The sequence below is a fragment of the Stegostoma tigrinum genome, chromosome 18, assembly GCF_030684315.1.
Source record: "Stegostoma tigrinum isolate sSteTig4 chromosome 18, sSteTig4.hap1, whole genome shotgun sequence".
Taxonomy (NCBI): domain Eukaryota; kingdom Metazoa; phylum Chordata; class Chondrichthyes; order Orectolobiformes; family Stegostomatidae; genus Stegostoma; species Stegostoma tigrinum.
In genome coordinates, this window is record NC_081371.1 from 11,142,023 (window position 1) to 11,161,688 (window position 19,666).

The 19,666-nt window shown below is 41.9% G+C and overlaps 1 protein-coding gene across 5 annotated transcripts in view; it reads right to left on the reverse strand.

Annotated features, from left to right (window-relative positions):
- The window catches only part of LOC125460805 (A disintegrin and metalloproteinase with thrombospondin motifs 20-like), a 357,534-nt gene that overhangs the window by 139,923 nt on the left and 197,945 nt on the right, over positions 1-19,666 (reverse strand). For all 5 annotated transcript variants that reach the window (XM_048548796.2, XM_048548795.2, XM_048548794.2 and 2 more), the window contains 3 exons: positions 3,872-3,967; positions 1,508-1,674; positions 1,173-1,302 (listed from right to left, as the gene is read on the reverse strand). In XM_048548796.2, coding sequence (XP_048404753.1) covers positions 1,173-1,302; positions 1,508-1,674; positions 3,872-3,967 — 393 coding nt within the window. The remainder of the gene's footprint in view (positions 1-1,172; positions 1,303-1,507; positions 1,675-3,871; positions 3,968-19,666) is intronic.

The window sequence follows — 19,666 nt, forward strand, 5'->3', positions numbered from 1 at the left end:
GCCAATGTGGTGTACTGCATCCGCTGTTCCTGTTGTGGCCTCCTCTACATCGGGGAAACCAAGCGGAGGCTTGGGGATTGCTTTACAGAACACCTACGCTTGGCTTGCACTAAACAACTGCACCTCCCATTCGTGAACCATTTCAACTCCCCCTCCCATTCCTTAGACGACATGTCCATCCTGGGCCTCCTGCAATGCCACAACGATGCCACCCGAAGGTTGCAGGAACAGCATCTCATAATCCACTTGGGAACACTGCAGCCCAATGGGATCAATGTGGACTTCAGAAGTTTCAAAATCTCTCCTCCCGCATCCCAATTCCAGTTCACCTCGTTCCTGCCTCCCTAACCTGTCCTTCTTCCCACCTCAAGCCGCAACACCATCTCCTACCTGCCAACCTCATCCCACCCCCCTTGACCTGTCCGTCCTTCCTGGACTGACCTATCCCCTCCCTACCTACCCACCTACACTCAGCTTTACTGGTTCTATCCCCACCTCTTGGACTCATCTGTCTCCTCTCCACCTATCTTCACCTCTATCCATCTTCTATCAGCCTCCCCCTTTCTCCCTATTTATTTCAGAACCTGCTTCCCATTCCCCATCTCTGAAGAAGGGTCTAGGCCCAAAACGTCAGCTTTCCTGCTCCTTTGATGCTGCTTGGCCTGCTGTGTTCATCCAGCTCCACACCTTATTATGCCAAAATGTTCTGTTTTCTTCTAGCCCGTAATTTCATAGTTTCCTGTGACAACTCCAGCAAAAGATCCAGGGAAATCCTGTAAAGTAATGCACTCTACAAAGGAAGACTCATGATATGGGCATCACTGAAACAGCATTTCTAACCAATTCTAAATTGCCCCAGAAGTCAGTTAAGAGCCAATTACATTACTGTGGGTCTGCAGCTACAGCTCAGGACTGCAGCTAATGAAGAACACTAGTGAACTAGATGGGTTTTTCTTGACAATTGTTTCATTATTTAGACTCTTAATTCTGGATTTTAAAAAAATTGAATTCAAATTCAAACCTGCATCCCCAGAACATTATCTGGGTCTCCGGATTGATAGTCTATGGATAATACCACTAGGCCATCCAATTGTCAACAGCCAAACCTTTTCCTAATATGAAAGTTACTTTAAGACACAAAAAGTGAATGGAAATAACAGGTTGGAATTTACCTTGGCACACCCTGCTACACTCTTGCCATGAACCATATGGATCCCAAACAAACTTCTCCAGTTGGTCCTCTATGGGTATATTAAAAGAGTAACGGACATCGGGGTTGTACAAATTTCCAACAGATAAAACCTATAAAAGAGTGTGAGAATATCAACTAATGTTAAGCCAATGTGTCTTTAACAAGTAGAAATTGGTGCTCCTAAAGTAATGGTAGGCGAGAAAAGAATTTCTGATGTGTACTTAGCAGAGGAAAATCTTTAATGGAAATGTGGTGGAAAATAATTACCATTCAATAAATAAGCACGAAGGTACTACTGTTAGAAAAAACTCCCACCTGCAAAATCAGCTCTTCCTCAATCCGGTCAGTGCAGTTAATGCGTTCCACATCATTATCTGAGCCGTTGTATTCAATCGTGGCTCCCTGCACACTTATTTCTCGCTTAAACATGCTCACCACAAAGTTTCCATTCAGGATGAAATTACCTCGACTGTCAGATAATGCTGAAGTACAGAGCAGAAACATTCCATTAGGAAAGCAGGGCTCAAGTGAAGATCACTTAAAGTACGAAGATCTGCTTTTGTTACTTGCCCCCCGCAGAGAATGTGGAGTCTCTGTGATGTGAATGGAAGTGCTGTGTATGTGGCTATGTAGGAAATGCAGCAGGCATTCCTCATGGTGACATCTGTCAATCACAGTAAGATGAGAAAATAATTCATATGTTGTTTTGGTGGTCATTTGTTTCTTGGAGTGTCGTAAGGTCTTCAATGTCTTCATTACCTAATGAATCATTTTGCTGCTATTTCGTCCAAAGAGAAGCACCTCTGCCAATGTAGCACTGAAACATTATCCTAGTTTCTGTGAATTCTGAACTAATGGTTGATCCCACACTTTAGATGTAGAGTGGAACCAACTGACTCAAAATGGAACAGGAGCTAACTCTCTGGCATTGTAAGTCAATGGAATAGTAAGGCAATACATTCTATCTTAGCTTTCAACACATCATTAAATAAGAAGAAAAATTCTTCCACTGAATATTCTTGAATAAACTAACTCACTCACTTCATGGAAACAACTTTCAAGAGCGGACTAATTTTAAACGAATCACTAAGCCAGTGCTTCTGTACAATGTACAGGTATCTTCTCTGAAATACGTGCAAAAATCAAAATTAAGATAATGTAAATTCAATATTTAAATTCTCTCTATGAGCTGCTGTACTTTGCTTCCAAGACATTATACAGATTCATGACTAACCCAAACCCAAGGCTACTCATAGCAAGGCAGAGATTAAGCCAACCATAGGGAAGGGAGGATTGCTGAGGTGGAGAAATAGTAGGGGATCCACATTTACTGGAAGAATTTGGAAAGATGTAAATGAAAGATTATCTTTAACAATGAGTGTTCCGAGCACTCTCTGAATGGTTCCCAGAAAATAACGTTTTCTTCATCAGTCGCAAATAGATACCTAAATCAATTTGCACAATTCCCAGACAAGTACATGGAAAATGAGAGATCAGATTTTCACCCTTGGCCATAACTCTGAACAAATAGGCAAGAAATATGTAAAAATTAATAAAAGAGTTGCCTAACTTTCAGCTTTCCTAATCTACTCAACATGGCCATCTGTACCTACTGTTACTACATGGTTCTATGCAAATAAGCTAGCATAAATTCTGAACTTTCGTTCAGGACATTTTGCTCCAAACTTGAATAATGGTAAGATGAAAAACTCAAGAACACCCAGCAAGGAAAAAAATACTCTGGCAAAAATCCCTTCTGATTGCCCAGAAGATTGAAAGCAGCCCATGAGATTACGAGATAGTAGAAACTGCCAATGCTGGAGAATCTGAGACAACAAGGTGTCCAGCTGGATGAACGCAGCAGGTCAAGCAGCATCAGGGGAGCAGGAAGGCTGATGTTTCGGGTCGAGGCCTGTGTTCATCCAGGTCTACACCCTGTTGTCTCAGGAGATCACGATTCATGAACTTCTGTATCATGGAAGAGGAAGTTAAGAACTATTTAAACCAGTTCTCTGGAAAGTATGTCAAGGGTCAGCACTTCCTAAACGAGACAGCTGAGCCATTAAGTTAAGCCTGAGTCTGCCTGTGTCAATGAGAAAGAAAATGTACAGTGCTATTTGAAGAAATGCCATCTCAAAGGCTACATTACCACTTAACGCAAATCTGGTTTAGTGCCTTGTAGCTTAGATTGACTGCTCTATTTGCTTACATTAGTGCATTTGCAGCCACATTTATGTATTTCTCCATATGACAGGATGTGGAAATCACTGGAAAAGCAAGCACTGAATACACATCGTTCTTTAAAATAACTATATAGATTACGTTATCTTATGCCCACTTCATAAAACGTTGTACTAGCCAATGAATGTCATGGATAGTGAGAAACCTTTGACCAAATCAGAGCTTCTTCGCACTAGAACAGAAAATAAAGATGTGGGGAGATACAATACTTTGAAAAATTCAATCTGAGTCTCATTGAATTCAAAGCAGAAAGTAAATTTTGCTTAGAATAATCCAGACAATGTCAACTTTCCCCTATGTGGTAATCGCCCAATACATGGTTTTAGTGACTGGGACTTGAAGGAATTGTTAGAACTCAAGGGAATCATTGGCTCCTATGAGCCGAGGGCTTCAATTACTGAATAAATAAAGCACAATAATTCTTCTCAAACTACTTACCGAGGTAGTTATCATCTTCTGGTTTCCCTGAATAGCTGTGCTGTCGTACATCAATATTAGTTGCTCCTGAAGGTATTCGCACTACAACATTATATCCTTAAAATAAATCAGTAACATGAGGGCAGTGTGAGCAACCATATCCAAATAAAACGCACAACATGAGCCAAGATTTGACCTTTAACAAATTGATGCGAGTTGACGGTGGATTTGATTTTTAATATTATGCTTTGACCAAGTTGCTGCAGCTCACTTGATAGTAGGAGTAACTTGTATTTACAGAAAGAAAGCACTTAGGTTTCATTGGAGGCTTTCAAGATCTGAAGGCTATTCCAAGGCACTTTGCAGTTGTTGACCTGTTTTCAAAGGGTAGTAATTATCACTATGTTGGAAACATGCACAGAAATGTGATGGTTACCAAATACTCTGTCTTTTAGTTAATTGAGTGATAAATTGAGTCATAAAATCATACATCATAGAAACAGACAGTTCAGTCAACTTGTCCATGCTAACCATGTTTCTTAAACTAAACTAATCCCTCTTGCCCACATTTGGCCCATATCTCTCTGAATCCTTCCTATTCATGTGCCTGTCCAAATGTCTTCTAAATGTTGTAACTGAACTTGCATCTACCACTTCCTCTGGAAGTTCATTCCACACACTAACCACCCATCTGTGTGAAAAATTTGCCCTGGAGGTCCCTTTGAAATCTTTCTCCTCTCACCTTCAAAATACACCTCATAGTTTTGAACACCCCCACCCTAGGGAAGAGACCTTTGCTGTCATTTCCCTGTGCCCCTCATGATTTTATAAACCTCACCCCTCAACCTCTTACGCTCCAGTGAAAAAAGTCCCAGCCTTTATTTATAATGCAAACCCCCCAGTCCCATCAACATCCTGGTACATTTTTTCTGAACTCTCTCCAGTTTAATAATGCCCTTCCTATAGTAGAGCAACGAGAATTCGACAGAGTACAGTCGGTTCTGCTATAATGTGATAGTTGCATTCCTGCGTAACATCGCGTTATAGAAAATCATACTATAGAAATAGTGGGGCCTATGAGAAAAGTGAGGTTAGAGGCAGACCACCAAAAAAAATCCACTCAAAAGCCTAATACAAAGTATAGCAGCTTGAATAAAAGTTTAATTCATCCCTAATTGTGAAATAAAAGTGAATTTAATACCTTACCTTGAAAAATGTCAAGATAACCTGAAGCGGGAGGCAGTTTCGAGGTTGCTGTGTTGTTAATGCAGGGGCTGAGGGTGGTTATCATCATGACCTTCAGGTGCAGTTGTGGTTGCAGGGTGAGGGAGAAAAATAGTTAATCCTGAAGTGGATGGTTGTGGTTCATTGTCTTCTGACAGTTTCTTGGGGTTTGGTTTAAAAAAGACAGTTTTTGCTGCTTTGCCCTTTTTCTTCTTTCATAACGAAGCTGTTCACAGGGTGCCAAATAGGCAGCGCCAGTCATTCAATTGTTTGCCACCTTAAAGCCTGCAGCATGGGCTACATTCATAGAAATGAAAGTTCTTGATGGCATTTGTTTCCAGTATAAATCTGTCTCATCCAAGTTAAAAATTTGATCTAAGCTGTCGTCTTCTTCGTCAATTAATTTCTTTGGCTATGGGAGAAAATGCCATTACGTGCTCTGGTCTGCATTGGCAGCTTCGCACATACCTTTATGTTATGAAAAGCATAGTGATTCTTAAACCATCCAACCAGCCATTGTGAGCACTAAAAGTAGGCACATCTGCAGGATTTTTGGCTTTTTGTGATAGATCTTCATAAATTGATAAGGATTTTTGTTATGGTGAGAAAGGTGGTCCCAGATCGCTTTATCGTTTGATCTTCTATCCACATACTTAGAAACCGCTCCATCTTCTCAAGTTCCTTTGCCCATGACCTCTCAGATTTGCTAGCACTCAGACTTGTTCCGGCAACACAGCTTGCTTTAATCTTTTCTGCATTGTCTCCAGTGGTGCATAAGGTAGACTCGTTTATTCCTGTTACGTGAACTATATCACATGTTCTCTTATTACACTACAAAACGCTTATAACATCTAGCTTCTCTTCCATTGTTAGAGCCTTTCTTTTACATTTACCACCCACAATTTTATCACAAGGACACTTCTTGTTAACATTCTTGTCACTTTGTCCTCACATTTTCGTGGGGAAGACGGCCGAATTTGCAATAAAAACGAAAATCACGAAGCACTGTACCTCTCAGAAGGCACTTCATGAGAAAGTTGATGAAATGATCTTTTGGCGTTAACATTGCACATGCTCACTACATAGCCTACGAAATGATCATGTGATGCCGGTGTGTTTTCCTCCACACACCGATGGAATGGTGTTATAGCCAACACAAGTTCACTTTTTAGAAATAGCATTCTCCTATTCGTCAGTCACATTACAACCAATTCGCGTTGCCCAAACACGCGCTATAGCAGAACCGAATATAAATCAAAAGTGGCCTCACCAACGTTCTGTACAACCTCAACGTCTCAAACTCTTATACTCAATGGTCTGAGCAATGATGACAAGTATGGCAAACACCTTCTGGGTACCTGTGATGCAACTTTCAAAGAAATATGTCCCTGACTGAACCCCAGGTCTCTGTTCTACAACACACTACCCAAGGCCCTGTCACTAACTGTGCAAGTCCATGCTCATTTTACCAAAATCTCATTTATCTAAATTAAACTCTATCTGCCACTCCTTAGCCCATTGGCCCAATTGATTAAGATCTCTTTGTATTCTTAAACTCCATAACTTTCTTCACTGTCCACTAAACCACCGATATTGGTGTCATCTGCAAATTATGAGCCACGCCTTCTAAATTCTCATCCGAATCATTTATAAGAATTACAAACAAAAGTGGACACAGCCCCTACCCCTACGGAACCCTGCTGGTCACAGGCCTCCGATCTGCTATCCTCTGCAGGCCAAACAGCATCTTAGGAGCAAGATGCCACTTGGCCAGCTGTGTTCATCCAGCTTCACACTTTGTTATCTCGGATTCTCGAGCATCTGCAGTTTCCATTATCTCTGCTATCCTCTACTCCCTTCTGTCTCCTACTGTTAAGCCAATTTTGTACCCATCTGGCAAGCTCACCCTAAATCCCACGTGATCTAACTTTACTAATTAGTCTACCATGCAGAACCTTGTCAAAGGCTTCACTAAAGTCCATGTAGACATTGTCTACTGCTCCGCCCTCAATATTTTTGATTACAAAAACACAATCAAATTTGAGAGACATAATTTCCCCACACACAAAGCTGACTATCCCTAATTACTCATTGCCTCTCGAAATGCATGTAAATCCTATCTGTTAGAATCCTCTCCAACAACTTAACCACTGTTGATGGCAGCGTCACAGGTCTATTGTTCCCAGGCTTCTCCTTCAGCCTTTCTTAAATAAAAGCACAACATTAGCCACCTCCAGTCCTCTGTTTATTTCACCAGTGACTCTAGATGATGCAAATACCTCTGCTAAGGCCCCTCATTTTCATTCCTAACTTCCCACAATGTCCTGGGCTACACTTGAACAGGTTCTGGCGATTTGTCTACCTGTACTTTATTTTTAAAAGATATCCATCACTTGCTCTTCTGTAATGCGAAAGATGCTGGGAACAACAACTCCGTTCTTTCTCCAAGCAGATAGATTTACTCAACTTGTCAGATGTGTTATGATGTATCTTTGAAGCAGATGGAATTTGGGCCTGGGCCTTCTGGTTCAGACATAAGGACCCACCACCATGCGACAAGATCTTTATGAGCAACGATGTTTAATATTCCTTCTGAAAGACCATCTCAGGATTACACAATAACATCAGCCTACATTCTGCGTCTCTGAAGTGAGACTTGAGCCCAAGATCAGTTGACTCAGAGGTATATGTGCTACTCGTGATCCAGAGTGAACATTTGAATTTATATAGTACTCATCCTTATTTGGAAAAAAATGGATGCCATCTCAAAGAGGAGCTGCAAACCAGAGGCTCGGCCCATCCTATCCTGCATCATCTCCTTAGCCCATTATCCTTGACTTGCTGACCTACTCTGGCATGACACAAGGGGAGGTGGCATGTAGTGGCAATGTCACTAGATTAGTCATCCAGAACCTCAATCTAATGTTCTGAGGATGAGAGTCCAATCCCACCACGGTAGACAATGAAATTTGAATCCAAATTTGAAGCTGGCTTAGTGGTAACCATATAACCACTACTGACTCCAAACTGCTTTACAGGTAATAAATCCCAGCTTAGTCAGCAATGCCCGGAACCCACGAATGAGCAATAAATAAAAATTAAAATATGCTTGTATTTAAATTCCATGGTTTGGATTTTCCCATTCAAAGTTAGAGAAAAGCAGGAAGTGATTCTGAGGCCTAATTTTCATCATGCCCCTGTGTAAGTTATCTCATGCTCATGATTCTTGCTTCATTATGCTTGAGAACAAGACATAGGGTGCGTTACTCAGCAAATCATATGGTGCATAAAATGGAAGTGCTGACCACAGTAGGGATCTACCAGTGACACATTTAAATCCTAACTGGACACTAAAGTCAGGAACTACTTCTTGGTCTGCGATGCCCTCCCTCTATGCTCTGACAAAACAGCACTGAGGAAAACTAATCTAACTCTCACTTCATGGATAAAGATCTTCGGATGTTACCATTCCTGAAGGACCATGACAAAAGGTCAGCTCACCAGTCACAGACCTCATCGCAGGCAGCATGGGCTAGTGCTATCTCCATCGTGGAAAAGGAGACCCAGCAGTCTAGGGTCAATGACATCCTGTGCTCCAAAAAGGAGGAGTGGCAACTTTTCTCGGATACCTTACATTCACAGGGTCATCAGTCACGAACTCTGCCACTGCGCACACATCCCAACAAGGGTAATGAGCTACGCTGCCCAGTATCACCACATAAAATGTCCAGTCAAAGGCTCACACTTACCTCCTCACCCTCTACAACTAGTATGTCCTTCCACACGCTGGGAGATCTAAGACAGAGGGCTTGGGAAGAATGAGCACCTTCATGAGAAGACGGTGCTGATAGAGAGACAGCGATGGATATCAAGAACTGCCCCTGAGAAGCTCCCTGACATAATGACTAAACTCCTATGACTCACTAAGGCCCCATTCCCAGACTGAACTGGTGAGTATATATGACAAACCATGACCCCTCCCCTGAACTGATCTCTCAGCAGTGCCATTACTGACCTCCATGTGATTCCCAGATTGCTTCCACTTGAACTCGAAGACTGGCCACGGTCCAATCCTCAGACTGTAAGAGTATGATCTTGAGTCACATTGGACAAAGCACTTAATTTACCTTACTCAATGCCCTTCACTCAATAGGGGCTGATCTCTTCACTGTCTGTGGCATTACCTCCCAAGTGACTGGAGTGCACTCTCACCCTGTGAAACATATGGCCCATTTGACGATCACACATCGCTATTTCTTCATGTGCATGCAGAGTTTTTGCCACATAAGCCGCTGGCACCTGTGATGCGATGACCCTAACCCAACTAAATAAAAGAGCATGTGCCTGATTCGATGGCAGCACTAAAAGGCCTGGATAGGTACATGGTATGCCTGGCTGTTCCTCAGTGCAGGCTGACTTTCTAGAATAATGCAAATACTGACTGTCCCTCAGCTCCAATGCTTGAAGCCCTAAAGATCGTAGCGAACTGCACTGAGGCCAAGTCCAATGATGACGTGACGTGGGAGCCTGGAGGAAGGGCCCAGGAAAAGCGTGTTCGTTAACCATGGAAGGATACTGGTCAGAAGAAACATTTCCAATTGACAGACAAGCTAACTGGCATTCAGAGAGCTGCCATGGGCACTGGCAATGTAACTGCTCGGTTTTATTGCAATGCCTAACATCTTGTTTACGGAGAACGTTGGTAATGCAGTATTAATACAGCAAGCAATGGCATCAATGAGATGCAAATGCATGAAAATAGCTTGACGTCACCCAATGGTAAGATTCTGATTTCTCCATTGTTTGCATGAGGGCTTTATTGAGTGGGTTTCTCTTGACATCACAAATCCAATATTTGGACTGCAACCGATTAAATCATGTTGCCTACCATCACAATCTCCACCTCAGAGTAAAGTTCTGTTTCTTGTGTTCAATATTCTCAGTCACCTCCTCTCTCATTTCTTAGAGAACTACAACTCTGCTGATTTACTTTTTGCACACTTGCTCCATTTGCGCAGCTTTGGTTGTCAGATGTTCCGACATCACACTTTGGACCTACCTTCCTAAGGCACTCATGTAAGCCACCTTTAGTTTAGCCATTCCACACATGGCTTAATGACTCCAATTGAGCTTCAAGGTAGCAATCAGCTTATTCTCACAGCTATATAATTTCAAGAAGTCATCACAATCTCCAAGTGACATTGGCCATGCAGAAGTTTCATCGAGCACTTCACCCTTGCATCTCCCCGCAAGTCATTAACCTGTAGAGATAGAGATTTAACTCCTGTTCTATTACCAATGCCTCTCACTCCAATGTGTTGAACTGTATAATGCTCACTGTGGTCCTAAGCAATTAATAAGGACCTTATGAACTGAGACTGAAGAAATTCAGCTGAGAAAATGTATTAATTTCAAACAAATTTATAATACTATCACTTCCCACGCAATTAAAAAGACCTTATGTTGGCCAGCATTCACTTGTAAAAATCACATTCTGAATGCCAGTTTTCCATCTGCAAAACATTGGTTAAAACTGCATTAAATTGCCATCGTTTTACTATTCTGAATGAAGTTGATTCTCCATTGGAGGTACTGGTATTCAAAGGTGGACCATCATTTTCAAAATGGTAAACAGACCCCCTAGCGCTACGGCCCCCTTATTTAAGTATTACTTTAGGCAACTGCATCCAATGTATGCCGAACTTTCTGTGACCCACCACGTGTTCGCATAGCAGCAGATGGGAACAGAACTGAATTCTGTTCATAACTAGGGGTAATAGCTCTGATTACACTTAAGTGCATTACACATGAGCAGATTCTACGCATGGGAATCCAGGCATAAATTATTTTTGTACGCAGCTACAGGGTTGAATAACCAGAGGGTAAAATCAATCCAGATTAATTCAGTTTTTCCGTACACAACGATGCTCACTGGTAGCAACAGCAAACACAAACAATACGCACGGCTGGCTTTTCAAACCTGCTCAGGCCAGAGTCCGAGAAAGGTAGGACAGACAATTAATCAACGAGTGAGCAAATGCCTCTGCTCCACCCCACCTCCCGGCCATTTCTGTGGAGGCAGAATCAGCCCGGAGGGAGAAACCAAAGTATTAAAACAATAACATTTAATAATGATCGTACCAATTGCACCGATCCTCCACTTTGAAGTTCACAAGCGAGTGGGATCAATAAAAGGCTTCCCTTCTGAGGGAATCACCCTAAAATGATCAGAATCACTAACAGATGAAACTAATTAAATTTTCCAGTCAGCCTCCAAATTCCAGAATCTATGGCACAGGAAGGGGGACTCTACCCCTGGTTGACTGGGGTCTTTGGAACATCCAAGGCAGTCTTAGAGGTCTTCCTTGTTAGCTTGGATGGACAGGAATCACTAAGGGCTGCCCTTTGACCACCTCCTTCACATCAATTCATAGGTGGTGGCTTGGCTGCTGAATCTATCTTTATAAACTGATTATTGAAAAACAGTTGTTGACAGAACATATCAATATTGAACCACTTTCTCTGCGACTTAGTCCCCATCATTCCTCTCAAGCTAGAAGACATCTGACTGACTCCAACTCCCATGACACCCACCCCCAAGTTTCTAAGGCTCTAACCTGGATAGAGAACCTTCCTCAATGCCAAGTGGCTCATGAACGGGAAATATTCTTGACAAATTTGCTAGAATTCATTGAGCAGCAACAAGCAGGGTAGACAAAGGGGAAGCAGCGGATGTAATATGTTTGCATTTTCAGAAGATGTTTAATAAGATACTAAACATGAGACTAAATAATAAGTCTGTCTGTTAAAGGTAGTGAATTGGCACAGATAGAGGATTGGTTACCTACTAGAAGACAGTGAGTTGGGTGAAAGGGCAGGTGGGCATTTTTGGGATGGCAAATAGTGGAGTGCCACAGGGATCAGTGCAATATATATTTATTATATCTATTTATGACAAGGATAAGGAAAGTAATGCACTATAGCCAAGTTTGCAGAGGACACAAGAATAGGTGGAAAGGCAAGTGGCGAGGATGACACAAAGATTCTGCAGAGGGATACAGCCATGGTAAACGAATGGGCAAAACCTGGCTGATGGAATATATTGTGGGAATAAGCGAGGTCTTGTACTTTGACAGGAAGAATAGAGAAGCTGAATATTATTTAAATGGAGAAGGACTGCACAAAGCTACAGACCAGAGGAATTTGAGACTCCTTTTGCATGAATCACACAAAAACAAGCACCCAGGGTTCAGTGGCTAACAGGGAAGGCAAATGGAAGTTGGGCTTTATTTCAAAGGGTGGGGAGTATAAAAATATGAGGTTTTGCTAAAACCGAACAAGACACAAGTCAGGCTACAGCTAGAATTCTATGAACAGGTTTGGGCCCCTTATTTGGTGGCAGTCCAGAGAAAATTCGCTATGTTGAACCCAGGAATAGAGGTAATGTCTTTTTTTAAAATTCATTTGCGAGATGTGGGTATCACTGACTGGCCACCATTCATTGCTCATCCCCAGTTGCCCTTGAGAAGCTGGTGATAAGCTGCCTTCTTGAACTGCTGTAGCCCACCTGCTGTGGTTTGATCCACAATGCCATTTGGGATGGAATTCCTGGGAGTGTCGTTCGAGGGGGGACTTGAACCCAGGTCTCCTGGTTCTGAGTTAGGGGCACTACCACTGTACCAAAAGAGCCTGTGGGTTCGTATTTTATTTCCCTTTTTTTATTCTTTTTTTCTGTCTTCATATCTCGAAGTGTTATCACACACAACCGAATGACTTTCCCACCAACAAATCACCTTGACTTTTGTTTTTAACCTACTAACCACCACTAGTAATCATCTATGTAGCCAATTAGAGATTTACATGCAAATATTTACCATGAAAAGTGGAGGGTGGAGATGGGGAGAACTAAGAGGAGAGGTAAGGGACTAAATCAGAATGGAGTTGGAGGAGGAATTTGGTCTTTTTTATAAAAGGGCTCAGGTGATGAGTTCCAACTGGACAGGTTGTTACCAAGGAAACCTATACTCCATGAGAAGATTAATTAATGATCCCCCATGGGCCTTAAAGGGGTCATCACAACAATACCCTAGACATTAGGCTTGGAGAGGATATCTCACTCACTTCACGGAAGATATATAAAATACCTTACAAATGGAGAGTTTGGGTGAGAGGAGGCAATGGGGCTGAATGCCACCCAGTGTGGTCCTTTCTATCGGAGGACTTGGAGTGTAAAACTCTGGATTAAATGATGGTTGTGAAAAGTTGAGCAAGCTGAAAGGACAGTGAAGATATCAGGAAAAGAATTGACTCACCAGAAAATAACGGTAAGAATGAGGCTTTCAGCAGGCTAAGGATGGCTGCTGACAACAGACTCCATTTCAGCTCACAGACACTGCCATGGGATGTACTCAAGTAAATTAGAGGCAAGACCAACACTAAATAGCTCCAACTTTACCAACAATGAGGTACCCAAGATTTTACTTCTCCAAGACTTGGTATTAGTGAGGCTGTCAATAAATACCACTCAGTGGAAGGATAGAGATGTACAAGGTAGGATGGGGGCCAAGAGCCATATGAAGCTGTAAGATGCAATACAGAGAGTGGAAAAGAATGGGAAAGCCAGACAGTGCGAAACATGGCAATGAAGTGAGATGAACATCCAGCCATTGTAATGGCTTATTATGAGCACATTTATAGTAAGATCAACACAGGATTACTGATGGACACAAATCTTTCCCACTGTAGCCAGGTAGGCAGCGCAGTCCACTATGCTACAGTAATATAACAGGAGAACATTGGTTCTAGCCAGGCTTGTTGCCCTTTCAGCTTAATTTCTTCAAAGCACAAAATGCAGCAAACTCAGAAGTGCACAGATAGGGAATCATTGATGCTTTTCAAATGCTAACACAGAGAGAAAACCTACCGTTTTTACCAGTTACATGATTTATTTTTCAAGTGCTACATTTATCCACACATTGAAGTATCAGGAAGCTTAAAATAATATTTCCAAGAATGAGTTCAGGAGATAACAGCGATAAAATTAATTGAATCTGATAGAATACAAAAGTTTTTCAAAAACTGAAACAACAGGGGCAGGTTCCACAAGGAGCCTGTGTTCTTACAGTGCTTAATTTTGGCAATGCCTTAATGGTGTTTAAAACGCAAACTGAGTTAATGTTCCTGGAGGTGGAAAGTGGGGAAGGGGATCGAAAACAAATCTTTACATGCTCAATTGCCAAGCCTCAGCAACCTGAATTTCGGAAGCATAGAAAAGACGGATTTCTTTCTGGAACAAGGAAGAACTGCTTTTTAACTCAGTTCCACCAGAACGAGATGAATGAGTGGCTGTAGCCAGAAGGAGCCCAGGGCAGTCATGGAGGGCTCCAACATTTGCTTTGTGCCTCACTGAATCACACCACCATCTAAAGGCTTTAGCTCTCTTTCTCTGTTAAACTTATCAGTTTGGCATGTGTTCAGTTACTTTAGCTGTGCTATGGGTTCCAAGCCAGCAGCACTTTATTTATATTTCTTGGCTCCCATGGCATTAACACTGCCCCAGGAGAAAACTCTATATATTTCTGCTCACACAGGAGAGCCAAACTCCCTTCGCACTATCAAACATTTCGAGCATGCAGAAAGGGTGTACCTGCAATCTCCAAACATTTAAATCGAATCCAGCTAAGTTTAAAAAAAATTCAGGATGGCCAAAGTAATCCCAAACTAGTCACATTAGAACTAGGCTTGACATAGCACAATACTCAAGTGACAACAAAAATAAGTTTGGTCAGTGTACCAGAGCTCCCAAGAAAACCCAAAAGAGCAGCAAGCATTAAGCATAAATGGCTTGGATTTAGGGGTCAATGGAAATTGAATGGCTCTTGTCATTCATACCCGCTCCAGATTCCCACAGACCTTTTGTAATCACTTCAGCAGAATCGAGATGATTCAATGCAGAGTGTGTGTGACAGCGTGTGTGAGAGAGAGAGTGTGTGTGACAGCGTGTGTGTGTGTGTGTGAGAGTGTGAGAGTGTGAGAGTGTGAGAGTGTGAGAGTGTGAGAGTGTGAGAGAGAGAGAGAGAGAGAGAGAGAGAGAGAGAGAGAGAGAGAGAGAGAGAGAGAGAGAGAGAGAGTGTGTGTGTGTGTGTGTGTGTGTGTGTGTGTGTGTGTGTGTGTGTGTGTGTGTGTGTGTGCGAGAGAGAGTGTGCGTGTGCGTGTGCGTGTGTGCGAGAGAGAGTGTGCGTGTGCGTGTGCGTGAGAGAGAGAGAGTGTGTGTGTGTGTGTGTGTGTGTGTGTGTGTGTGTGTGTGTGTGTGTGTGTGTGTGCGAGAGAGTGTGCGTGTGCGTGTGTGCGAGAGAGAGTGTGCGTGTGCGTGTGCGTGAGAGAGAGAGAGAGTGTGCGTGTGCGTGTGTGTGAGAGAGAGAGTGTGCGTGTGCGTGTGCGTGTGTGCGAGAGAGTGTGCGTGTGCGTGTGTGTGCGAGAGAGTGTGCGTGTGCGTGTGTGTGCGTGAGAGAGAGAGTGTGCGTGTGTGTGCGTGAGAGAGAGAGTGTGCGTGTGTGTGCGTGAGAGAGAGTGTGCGTGTGTGTGAGAGTGTGCGTGTGTGTGAGAGTGTGCGTGTGCGTGTGCGTGTGCGTGTGCGTGTGCGTGTGCGTGTGCGTGTGCGTGTGCGTGTGCGTGTGCGTGTGCGTGTGCGTGTGCGTGTGCGTGTGAGAGAGAGAGAGAGAGAGAGAGAGAGAAAGAGAGCGCGCGTGGGGATATGTCTTTCTCTCTCTCACACACACACACACAGAGTGAGAGAGAGAGAGAACGAGTGCACTTGCACTTGTGTTGGGGGAGGCGGGGGTGGAAGAGGTGAAGGAATCCTCAATGAGCCTGACACAGTTGAAACCAGGAATATTTAATTCAATGTAAAATATTGTGTAGAAGGGAAAATAAAGTGGAAGGTAAGATAAATGGAACATAAAGACAGAGAGAAAAACCAAAAGTAACAAAAAGTTCTTTTTATGCTATCCTATAATTAAAATCTAAAGCAATAGAATTCTATGCAAACAAAATGAAAATATCAGTGCAAGAGGTTGGTTTCCAATTATTATCTATGGTTAAAATGAAATTGCATGGATTGCTAATGGGCAAGAACTGCAACTTCTTGCACTTAATGTTTTTTAAGGTAAGTCTATGACTAAAGTACAGTGAAGACCAGGTAAATTAGATAGCACCTTTCAGAATTCCATCTTGCTGTCCAATTTATTTCTCAATACTAATGAGCACCAATATCCTCACTGATATTCTCACTGTAAAATTTGAGCCCTCAGATGGTACATGCAGTGATGTCCTCATCATAAATACAGATTTACCCTTCAAAAACTGTTTAAACCTTTGCCATTAGCCCCACTTTTCACATGCTGTGTTTCTGGAAAATGCTTGATACCTCAAATCTCTGAACTCTTACCTCTTTTTTCTTAATCTTATTCATACTTCACTGCTATCTTTTCCCTCTCTGTACTTTTCCCCCTTTGTCTTCATCACATTCCTCTCTGTTCTTGTTCCTTCCCTGATTATTCTCTATCTTCTTTTTTGCCTGTTCACAAATCCTGCTCGTCTCTGTCTACTCTCATTCTTCCTTCCACTCTTACATTATCCCTCTCCCACCATCAATTTGATTTCTTCCCCAGTCTCATTTACTTCAATACTTCCCTATCTCTTTTCAATTTTGTCTTGTTGTCTTTCTTTCCATCTCCCATACTCCATTTCTATTTTCCAGCTGCTACTGAAAGTGGGGGTCCATTGAGCGACCAGCAGCAGAACCTAATATTATTGCATAACTAGGAGGAGCATTCAGCTCACTCTAACCCCAGAAAAAGAGAGAGACTATTTTGTGGTCATTTTGTGAATGACTCCAGTGCCTGTTGTGTGGGATGCTGGTCAAGCCACTCCAGGACTAGTACCAGAGGATGTAGCATGCAGGAATATGCGCCACTCCAGGTACTGAAAATTAGAAACGGAATCTTACAATGTCTGTAATTACAAAAAATGTATTCCTGTCAGCTTTGGCTGGGAGTGCAGGCGACCTGAGTGAGACCTGGATGCTGCAGCTTAAGCAAATCATTTTGACAATTTGACAAAACCAATCTCTGTTGTCATCTCTGCAAAAGTATGGACGAGAACATTGTGGGTGTATGCTCAATTCCACACACACACAATTTTACCTTTGCAAAAAAGACCAATTGAAAACTGAACTTATGCTCTCTGATATGCGACTGTCCAAATGACGGATCATAAATCCACCCACTATTGAAACTGAAAGGTTGGATACCCTGTCGATAATTAAAGTATCAGCCAGGTTTCCTGATCACTATCTGCTGATTACCTCTGGGTGGGCAGCAGATAACAACAGAAAGTGTCGTTCTTCTGTTTTCCCGCAACTATTAGTGGTTATTGTCCCAGAAGGCAGAGAGAATGCAATTTGCTGGCACAAGTCATGCTGTAGCACAATACCTGCTCCACTAAGTTGAAGGTTGGGGGTAGAAATGGAGATGGGATGGAGCTTTTAACTTTTTTTTAAAATGGCACTGTCACTAAGTGCTGGAATTAAACCCATATGTTAAATAGATTTGTAATCTTAAAACAAATCATTTCTTTTGGATGGAATTAATTGCACTGAGTGCCAATCAATCTTATTTCCAAAAGTTCCTTCAACTTGAGATCAAATTGATGCAATAATATTGAGCATCACTTGGAGGAGATTATCTATTTAAGTTCAAACCTTCAGTGACAAACAGAGTTAGTTCCAGAGCTAATTACTTAACAACTTGATCAAATGACTTATTCACAAAGAAAAATCTGAAATGATTTGAAGATCATAAATCAACATTGCAATGGTACAACTTCAATTCTTTAAAACAAAAAGCAGAGAACAATGAACCTTTCCTTTATATTCCCTAAATGAAAAAGACCTGCATCTTGCAATGTATTGTCATTATTTGTAAATTAATGTTTCTAATACGGCAATCCTCCAATTACTTCAGGCTTTAAATTTATTTTGATGATTGTCGCTTTTATATTATGCACTATGATTGCTTGTTCTATTTGTTTATAATCACAATTTACCATCTGCCATTGTGTGATTTTTCAAAAGAAAAATCAATTTTCTACCTATCTGTAACAGTTGCGTTGGTGTGAACTAACATTTTTGGATATTATCACAAGAAAGCTTGTTATGGAGGATAAAGTCATGCCATTCATGCTCAAACAATGCTTTAAAGAGTTGTAAGAGGCCATACTAATCATTCAAAGTTCTATGAGCCTATCACTGACACCCCTGATCAGTGCACATTTTCTCGCAGACATCACTGGATCAGATACAGAAGTGAGTGTTATTTTTGGGATTTTAGAATGAGTTATAGCATTATCAGACTGATGAAACTGGTGATCATATCCTAACCATTCACCTCCCACCTACAAAAAAAACGAAAGAACTGCAGATGTTGTAAATCAGAAACAAAAACAGAAATTGCTGTAAAAGCTCCACACTCTGGTAGCATTTGGGGAGAGAAATCAGAGTTAACATTTTGGGTCAAGTGACCCTTCCTCAGAACAGTTCTAAGTAGGGGTCTCTTCACTGGAAATGTTAACCCTGATTTCTCTCCACAGATGCTGCCAAACCTGCTGAGCTTTTCCAGCAATTTCTGTTTTTGTCTCCTACCTAAAATAGGGGACTTGGGCTTGATTCTGTATGACTAGGATCAAATTGCACTCCATCATAAAGCTGCCTGCAATCCTTATTAAGCAATGTCCACCTTTGGCCCAGTAGCAAGGTACATGCAGAGACATCCACATTGTTCCAGCCATGTGCTGACATGTTGTCCAGTTCCAGTTACAGAAAAATGTATTCTTGCAGGCACAGGCTAGCAAGGCTGGTCCATGAAGGATATGGAAGTAAGTAGAAAGTCGAGGGTTAGCTCAGTCCAACATCTCCTGCAGGCAACCTTGACAAATCCACATTAACGAAGTGCTGAATATCTGGCTGTGTCAGATTTGGAGAACTAAATCCCTGCGGTTGGGTGTTTGATAATTGAAACATGGGTAATGACTGCAATGCCTTTGTCACACCAGGTAGGCACATAGAGAAAATGGGAACAGGGTAAAGTGACAGCGTGTATAGCATTCCTACAGCAGCTTTTGACACATTCGATCAAGGTAGCCAGTTGCCATCGTACTACTAATTGGATACATTGTTCAAAAAAATTTAATGCAGAACTGTGGCGGACTTTTAATGTGATGTTTGTCATTTTCACGTCTGATTTCAGTATCAGTAGCTTTGTCTGCGATCATGTCATTATCTGAGAATATACCCTCAGTGCTCAACTCACTTTGCGCTGAAATCTCTCCTCCCTGCTCCCTTTTAAACCTGTTTCTTTATGCCTGCTTTTGGTCACTTATACCAATATCACTTTAGGCACTTCAGTGCACTCATGTGAAGGGCCTTGGGACATTTTACTATGTGTTCCATAAACAAATTAATGTCTTCCACATTAAGTATTAAGTTTATCAAAGCCATAAGATAAATTCTAATGACTTCCAAGCACAGGAAAATAT